Here is a 9,508-nt window from a genome sequence, read left to right on the forward strand (position 1 = left end):
TCAATACAATTAGGGTATAGTATCATCATATAACTATAACCAACATGATCACAGAGCCAATTAAATCATTATATCATAATTCATCACTAATTCAAAACAGAAGATAAGATACTTAAGTCAATTCACAACATACTTGCTAACCTACATCAACTTCTCCAGAACTAGCGTAATAGGACTAGAATCAATTCTATTTTAGTAATCATTGATACAAAAACATCATCTAATACTAATTCAACCAATAACAAATTCAATTAAAATAATATAATACAATTCATACCAAGATCATAACTTAGAATAAAGGTGTAAAGGTCATCTTCTACAAACTAGAACAATTCATCAAGATATATTATAATTTAGTTAAAAAACATGTTAATCTATCCATAATATCCAAAAGCAATCATAAACCAATCAATTCACAACATCAATTTCGAGATTGGATGAAACACACTGGAAAACTCAACTTTTTGAAATCAATTTGATGGAACACTTTGAAGAAAGAGGTTTCAAAGGTGAAAGAGATCCAATACCCTGCTAATTGATGAAGATTTATGGATGAAATCGACTGTTTTAATCCCTTTCAACCTCCCCTAGCTAGGTCTTCAATGGAGTTCTTCACTAGAGAGAGAAAGAAGAGAGAAGGAAAAAATTTTTGGGTTTGGGAATTATGTGAGTTTAGGTTAGGGATTTATATAAGGGTTTAACTCACTTAAATAGACCTCTCCTAACCCCTAATTAGCTTTCTAACTAACCCAATTAATTAATTAACCTAAGCTAAAACGTTCTGTGAAAACAGGCCCTCACAGACGATACCACAATTGATGTATCCTGGGTCAATCAACAGTCAGTCCCCCCTTCCGAGGTGAAAATCCATCGTTTGATTCTGAGACAGGAAGAAATGTAACATTAGCCAAAATTTCTAAGTTTTGGTCGATGGATGGCATCGACGCCCGTTGTTTCCCCTCGTAGGTGCACACTGCCTAGGCAGTCTTTGACCCTAAAATGCAAGGGTCCTCCTCAAGGGACCTTAGTTAGTCCTTGGGGAGTTGTGCCCTGACATTTTGACTATAAACTAACTCTAATTAATGTTATACACCCTTCCACATATGTTAATCATTTTCCGACAAATAAAAACTAGTTAAATAGTATAAGGCACGCGATTACCTTATCAAACTAGTTTACGAAAGTCATGGACGTTCTTGGACATTTTGGTTTCTAGACTTCCTATATGACTTGTATTAATTAAAATGAAACTTAAAAAAGTGTCTAAACCTTATGACACTAATGTTAGTCTCTAGAACATGTCTTGGATTTTTGAAGTGTTACATGCGTCTTCCCTATCTTTTCATAATAATTATGATTTAGCTTCCGCATTCAGTTTATTATTTTTACTATGCTCACGATAATATCACTAGGGTTATCTTGGGATCACTTGTTGTCCTAGGTCCCGTGTCCGCATCTTGGGGGTAGCTCGGGTGTCACATGATTACTGGACTTTGTAGGCTAGAGCACCCTTGTCTTGTATGTATATGAGTGATTGATAAATGATCGTGAAATAAGTAAAGAAGGTCATTAAAATTTGAACCCTTTTGAAGAAAGATTATGACATCTTTGAAGATGAAAGTCGTAATTGCATACTTCTTGGGTGAATGGTGGACTTAGGGTTGATTGGCTGGAAAAACATGAAATCATCCTTAGAAAAGTCATTGAGATATCCTCTTTACCATTGTTGATAGCCTTAGTGCACCCTCTTTGGTAAGGTGTAATGTGATTGGGTTGTGAACAAGTTATGGTAGCTCTTCATATGCTCTTTTATTATAATACTCAATGAGAACAAAGGCTAGCACCGCGCGAGTATGCTTGTGTAGTAGTTCTAGTTAAGAAGGAGGATAGAGTACAAACAAACCATCGATATTCTTTAACCATGTGCCTACATGGGATGTGTCATGTTTGAACATTGGCATGCCGTACACCCTCTATCAGAGTAGGTTTATGACTCCAAATTACATGCCTAGATAGTATGGTCTGTGTCAATTATTGCCTATTCTCATCATAATACATTCTAGTGTTGGATAAGTACTATAAAGTGTAGGTAGTGGAATGGGACGCTGTCTAGACATTGCACGATTAGGCTATTAAGTTGTTAGTGTTTGAGTCCATAGGTCTTCTCCAGGAGCATTATCTGAATGTCCATAAGTGTTAAATGTATTATTTTTGAATTAATGGATTTAATGACTTAAGAAAAGACATGTTAATTGAAAAGGTAGTTATTTAGGGTAGCTTTGAGGATTGTCTAGGTTGGCTTGGAGAGGGTGTACGGGCGTTCTCTTCTTGCCTTACTTAGGCGAGTCTTAGACTTACTCTAGGTAGGTAGTTTGATTAATGAAATGGGAATAAAATTATCTTAGGTAGGCTAAAGGATCACATTGGCGTGTGTGAAGGGATTGTATGGGCGGTCTCTTCATATCTCTCTCAAGTGAGCCTTAAGAATCAAATCACCTTTGGTATGTTAGTATGCTTATGTCTTGGATTTTACTTGAATATGCCTTACATGTGATTATTGACTTGTTTGATGTCTCTTATACTATTTTATGTCGGTTTTACATCAAAATATCATGAAAGCATGCTTCTATACTGAATGTCCCTTTTTCATGGTATTTGCATGGTTTCCATACTTAATGCATTTAATGTCCTAACCCCTTCTTTTCCCTTTTGACTAATGTGTACGGAATTTGAAGTCTTCTTGTGCCATGCTTGATGGATAGGTTTCTAAGGGTTTAAGATAAAACATTAGTGAGTCGTCATCGATTAGATTTAAATATCCATATGTTCTTTTTTATGTCTTAGTCTTTATTTTATGTCCTGTATGGGCTTAGTTCCAAGTTTTGTATAATCCAAAGTATAGATGGTTTAATGAGACACTGTAAGGTTTACATTTTTAAAATAAGTCTTTTGCTTGCGTATTGATAAAGATTTCTTCGTTTGTGAAGAAAGTTATAAATTCTTACTCGTTTTAGAGTGTACATTATGCGATGATTGATCGAGTGGCTTAAGTGAGACTTTTCGGAGTCTCATATGTTGTGTGGTGACTCAAGAATTCTCTAACTTCTTGGTGTATTTTTGGGTCGTTACATGAACTTTCATAAAGGTCTTATAGATCATTTCGGGAGAAATGAGTGAAGACTCGCAATCGTCAAACCATTCAATAGTGATATACATCTCATACCATACAATGGTTCAAAAATTTCCGTGGACATATTTTAATGGTAACTATTAATAAAAGAGAACTCAACCAAAGGAAAGTATGCATCCCAACTTCCTTTGAAATTGATCACACAAGCGGTAAGCATATCCTCAAGGATTTGAATAGCTCACTCCTCTTGACCATCCGTTTGAAGATGAAAAGTGGTGCTCAACTTTATTTGTGTACCTAACCCTTTTTGGAATGAACTCTTACTTTGGGACGTAAATTGAGCACCTCAATCCGTAATAATGGATAAAGGGATACAATGAAGACTCACAATGTCAATGATATAGATCCTTGCATACTCTTCTGCCGAATAAGTAGACTTAACGGGGATAAAGTGAGTGGATTTTTCCAACCTATCCACAACCACCCATATCGAGTCATTTTGCCTTCGTGTTCGAGGCAAACCCACTGCGATGTCCATATTAATGTCTTCCTACTTCCAAGCTGGAACTTGTATTTCTTGACGTAAAGAAACCGACTTTAGGTGCTCGGCTTAAACTCGTTGACAACTATATTTTGTGTTAAGATATCCCACTAAAAGACTTCTCTATGGTCATGATACATCTTTGTAAAACGTGGATGAATCGAATAGTGGGAAACATGAGCTTCCTCTAGGATCTGATTTTTCAAATAATCCACATTGGGCATACACTACATCACTTGGTACTTCCAAACGCCATCACCTCTAAGGAGAATGACTCATTTAGATTGCCAAGAGACCATTCTTTAAACTCCATCAATGATAGATCAAGGTGTTGCTTAGAATTTTCCTCAACCACCAAATACGATTCAGAGTTATTACGGACCATAAAACCACTATTTGGATAACCTTATAATCGAACACCCAAACGACCAACCGATAGACATCTTTCACAAGATCTTTCTTTCTTTATTCAACATGAGGCATACTTCCCATAGTCATACGCATTAGAGCATCCACAACCACATTGTCTTTGTCGGGATGGTAGAGAACACTCATGTCGTAATCTTTCAACAATTCCAACCACCATCATTGTCAGAGATTTAAATCCTTTTGAGTAAACACATATTAAAGACTCTTATGGTCGGTATACACGTCAACAGGAACACCTTATAGGTAATAACTCCCTATTTTCGAGGAAAACACCATGCCCGCTAACTCTAGATCATTATATAGGTAGTTCTTCTCATGAATCCTGAGTTTCCTGTAGCATATTCTATTACCTTCCCGTGTTGCATAAGGACATAACCCATTCCAACTCGGGATGTGTAACAATATACAACGAAAACCTTTGTACCTCCGGTAAACTCAACATAAAGAGGTGTTAAGCCTATCTTTTAAGATTTGGAATCTTCTTTCACATGCCTCTAACCACTCAAATTTCATATTCTTTTAAGTCAAAGTAGTCAAAGGAGATGCAATGGACGCAAAACCATCCACAAACCTCCTATAGTACCCTGTTAGACTGAAGAAACTTCTTATGTCTTTTTGGGCCAATGGTCTAGGTCTATTTCTAACCGCCTCGTTTTTCTTTGGAACAACATCTACATCCTCACTAGCTATGACGTGACAAAGAAACTCCACCAACCTTAACTAAAACTTACATTTTCTATACTTGGCAGATAGTTTGTTTTCCTTCAAGACTTGTAACACCAATCTAAAATTCCCCATATGATCACCCTCATTTTTCAAATACACCAATATATTGTCAATGAATGCAATGACAAAGAAATCTAGGTATTTTAGAAACACCCTATTCATGAGAACCATAAGTGCAGCCGGGGCATTACTTAACCTAAAAGACATCACCCTAAACTCATAGTGACCATATCATATTTGAAAGGTCATTTTTTGAATATCTTTATCTCTCACCCTAAGTTGGTGATATCCTGACCTTAAGTCAATTTTTGAAAAGTATCTTTCCCCTTGGAGTTGATCAAAAAAGTCGTCAATCCAAGGCCGAGGGTACATATTCTTGGTGGTCACTTTATAGAGTTTTTGGTAGTGAATAAACATCCTAAGCGACCCATTATTCTTCTTTACAAATAGTACCTGAGCACCCCATGGGGAATACTAGGTTGAACGAAGCCTTTGTCTAGTATGTCCTTGAGTTTAGCCTTCAACTCTTTCCATTAAGTCGTAGCCACCCATAACGAGGAATTGAAATGGGATTTTTTATCTAGTAGCAAGTCAATACAAAAGTCAATTTCCAATTATGGAGGAATATTGGGAAGATCATTAGGAAAGACCTCCGTAAATTCCTTTACGGAGACTAACTCAATGGGAGGAACTTCGGAGTCTGAATCATTGACTCTCACAATATGGTATTAACACCCTTTCAAGATTATCTTACAAGACATTAGACAAGAAATGATGCAACCTCTAGGAATAGAACTTACCCCCTTCATCTCCACGACGAGTTCATTCGAAAAATGATACTTGACCACTCTTGTACTACAATCAATGGAAGAAAAACAAGCATGCAACCAATCCATTACGAAAATGACATGAAAATCAACCATATCAAGTTCTACTAATTCAACATGAGTAACTCTATTGTGAAACATTATAGGACAATTTCTATACACCCTTTTTTAAACCACCGACTCACCTACAAGGGTAGTCACTATCCTTACATCAAGTCATTCATTACATTCTGTATTCGTTGGGCAGGAAAACTTCATCATCTTGTATCTATTGGCTATGCCACTTATTTCATCGTTTTCATATTATAAAAGTTAAGAGTCATTGGTTATCTATTACATTTTACTCCCCTTTATTGGCATAATATAAGAAGTCATTATAAGCCAATTTTATTTGGCTTTGCCCATTATTTGCTGAAACTTCATTGGTATCAACACTGACGATTGATATTCATAAGCTCTTACTTTCATATCTTATTTTTAACATATGTTCCTTCTTCTTTCATTCCTTGTTTCTTAGAGACATCTTTAGAATTAAGATCGTGCGAGCTAACATAAAATCCAGTGTCTTCACAACACTGAAAAGAGTTGATTGATCGTTCAAAATGAATCTAGATCATGTGAGCTAACATGAAATCTTGTGTCTGCCCCACAACGAAAAGGGGTGATTCGTTGTTTAAGGTGAATCCATGTAAACTGTTTATCCCACACCGATAGGGTGGCTAACGGCTATAGTGAACCAAGGACATTCTTTTAAGCATTAACCGACATAGATCAGGTTAGCTAAGCATTAAATCCATTGTCTTCCCCACACTGAAAAGAGATGATCTCACTGGCCATGGTAAGATTTAAACATAGCTAGCTCTCTTAGGTGGAAACCATAGGCTAGTTCATGTTGGCTAGACATCGTTCGAAGACTATGGGACATATGGAGACTATTTATCCACCTCGGTGGTAGCCTCATCTCAAGAAACTTACCCGTGCAAGCAGAATCTCATAGCTACTCCATCGGTGCTTTGCTCACTTTATTTATCTTCTTATCTTTTAGAGTTGACTCAAACATTATGGAATCTTGCATGTAGATTGAGGTTTACTTACTCTATTGATGACTTGTCATTCCTTTCTTAACATTGATGAAATGTGAATCATCCTTAGATAACATCTTTGGTGTTAATGAGACTTGTCTCACACATTCTAACACCCTTGTTCATGAGTATATTAACGTGGTATCTTTGGTGTAAGTGATTCTGGTATCACTTCCTTTAACACCTCATTCTGGTCACCTTCTTAACTTAAACATATTTAATTATGTTAATACTGACTTTTGTACCATCCTAAGTTAAGTACTAGGATGTTTCTTGAGTTATACTAGGTTAGTGTAAGAATTTCGGTATGACCCCTTTAATTTAATAAATTAACTTGCTAATTTAATTAATTAACTTGCTAATTTTATAAGTTAGGTGACCTAGGGTAATTATTAAAGTACCCTCAAGTCGTTAGGAACATAACTAACCCTTTGGACCATCCTAGGTTAGGTACTAGGTTGTCTCTTTAATTAGTTACTAGGTTAGTGTCACCCAATTGAGTCTTCGTTTATCGGGTGTACTAGATATTTTATTTTTGTTTGTCCTAGATTAGTTAGTTAGTAAGTCGGTAGGTTAGAGTCTAGAACTAGTTAGAGATCTAGGTCTCACATGGGTGAACCCATGTGCACGCCTAACTACCCTTACCAAATTCAGTTAGGGTGGTCCCCTCCTTGGCCGTTTCTCCCCATGTGCTTTCACATGGGTTGCTTGTACTTTCCTAACTAACTTTTCTTGGTGGTTCATTTGGAATGTTTACTTATTGTTCCAAGGATTCTCAGTAGGTCTTTGGATACTGCTTAATCTATATGATCATTTTAAATGGTCATGTGCAATGGTACTAGGCTAGACACATGGATGCCTAGTACCTAATGTGTTACTATTACGAAACATGATTTTTAGCATAGGGTCTGTATTGAAGGTAAATTACCCAAACAAGCTTATTAATGTTAGAAAATTGGCTAATACCCTTTAAGCCAATATTTTCTACTATGCCCATAATTTTTTAATATTCCCAATATTTCTAAATATTGGGCATTGGTATGCATATTTACCCCCAATACCTATTCTTAAAACATAATAGGTCCTTCACTAGACGAGTATATTTTCTTGAATGTTACATTATCCTTCCCATAGGAACATTCATCACGAAGGACACTACTCATTATCTTAAATCAAAGAGGGTAATTTTAAAAAACAACATAACATACTTGATACTCTAATCTTTTTGAATTTCTAATTCACACTTACTCTGGATAATGAATATTACTGAAGCTTATCTGAAGCTTTATATTTAAGATGGAGGAACTTCCTTCTCAATCGCACTTAAGTTAATGCACATCACAAGTCATGCTTACGTTAGAATGAGTTAGCATGAACTCATTCTAACTCATATAGTGCATGTATAAGACACATGTTTATGGAATTAAAACATCAAAATTGACTAATTCACTAAAACATAGACTTTCTTAAGCAAAAAACAGACTTTGGAACTGTATATCTGACCTCAAGAACTGAACAAATGAGGTAACAGGATATCATGTTGTCCTCGGCCTCCCATGTTGCAACCTTAATAAGGTGTTTCCTCCATAATACCTTCACAATGACAACCTCCTTGTTCCTCAACCGCTTCACTTGGCGATCAAATATTTCAACTGGAACCTCTTCATAAGAATGGTTCTCATAAGCTCTTAACCCCTCAACAGGCATGATGGATGCTGGATCACCTAAACACTTCTTAAGCATTGAAACATGAAATATTGGATGCACAGAAGCCAAGTCTTCTTGTAACTTTAGTTCGTAGTCAACATTTTCTACTCATTGTAATATCTCATAAGGACCTATATACCATGGACACAACTTACCTCTCTTACCAAACCTCATCACCCCTTTCATGGGTGATATCCTCAAGTATAATGGATCACCCACCTCAAATTCAAGAGCTCTCTTTTTGTTGTCTGCATAGAATTTTTGACGACTGTAAGCAGTAGCCAATCTATCCCTCATCATTATTACCTTCTCCACAGCCTCCTGTATGATCTCTGCGCCAAGGATGGAACACTCTCATACCTCAAACCAGCCAATTGAAGATCTACATCTCCTATCATATATTGCCTCAAAAGGTGCCACCCAATGCTTGAATGGTAGCTATTATTAGAGGAGAAGTCAATCAGTTGCAAGTGATCATCCCAACTCCCCTTGAAGACAATAACACATGCTCTCAGCATGTCTTCAAAGGTCTGGATAGTACGCTCTGCTTGTCCATCCGTCTGGGGATGAAAAGAAGTACTGAGCGTCACTTGTGTACCCAAGCTCTTTTGGAAAGATCTCCAAAAATGAGAAGAGAACTGGGCTCCCATATTCGAAATGATAGATAAAGGGATCCCATGCCACCTCACTATTTCATCAATGCATAGCTTGACATAATCTTCGGCCCTTTAAGTAGACTTCACAGGTATGAAATGTGCATACTTAGTCATCCTGTGAATAACAACCCATATAGAATCATGTAGTTTCCTAGTCCTGGGCAGACTTACCACAAAATCCATATTAATAGCCTCCCATTTCCATGTTGGTATCTCAATAGACTGGGTAAGACCCCCAGGCTTAAGGTGTTCGTCCTTAACCTATTTGCAATTGGAAAACTCCTCCACAAACTTCGAGATAACTCTCTTCACACCTTCCCACCAATAGATCTCTTGAGATCATGATACATTTTTGTAGAACCTGGATGAATAGAATACCTTGATCCATGAGCTTCTACAATAATATTAGG

General features: G+C 36.7%; 1 protein-coding gene across 1 annotated transcript; it reads right to left on the reverse strand.

Annotated features, from left to right (window-relative positions):
- Positions 1 to 8,184: 8,184 nt before the first annotated feature.
- LOC114074036 lies at positions 8,185 to 8,742 on the reverse strand. The gene is made up of 2 exons (XM_027911957.1): positions 8,598 to 8,742; positions 8,185 to 8,546 (listed from the first exon to the last, which is right to left on the reverse strand). Exons 1-2 carry the CDS (start codon positions 8,740 to 8,742, stop codon positions 8,185 to 8,187), a joined length of 507 nt encoding a protein of 168 aa, XP_027767758.1.
- Positions 8,743 to 9,508: the final 766 nt, after the last annotated feature.

This window comes from Solanum pennellii, chromosome 9, assembly GCF_001406875.1.
Source record: "Solanum pennellii chromosome 9, SPENNV200".
Classification (NCBI taxonomy): Eukaryota; Viridiplantae; Streptophyta; class Magnoliopsida; order Solanales; family Solanaceae; genus Solanum; species Solanum pennellii.

Coding starts and splice junctions, on each gene's coding strand:
- LOC114074036 (XM_027911957.1), bottom strand. CDS start 8,742: ATGATGAGGGATAGATTGGCTACTGCTTACAGTCGTCAAAAATTCTAT. Junction 8,547..8,597: donor GATGAGGTTTGGTAAGAGAG/GTAAGTTGTGTC, acceptor TACAATGAGTAG/AAAATGTTGACTACGAACTA.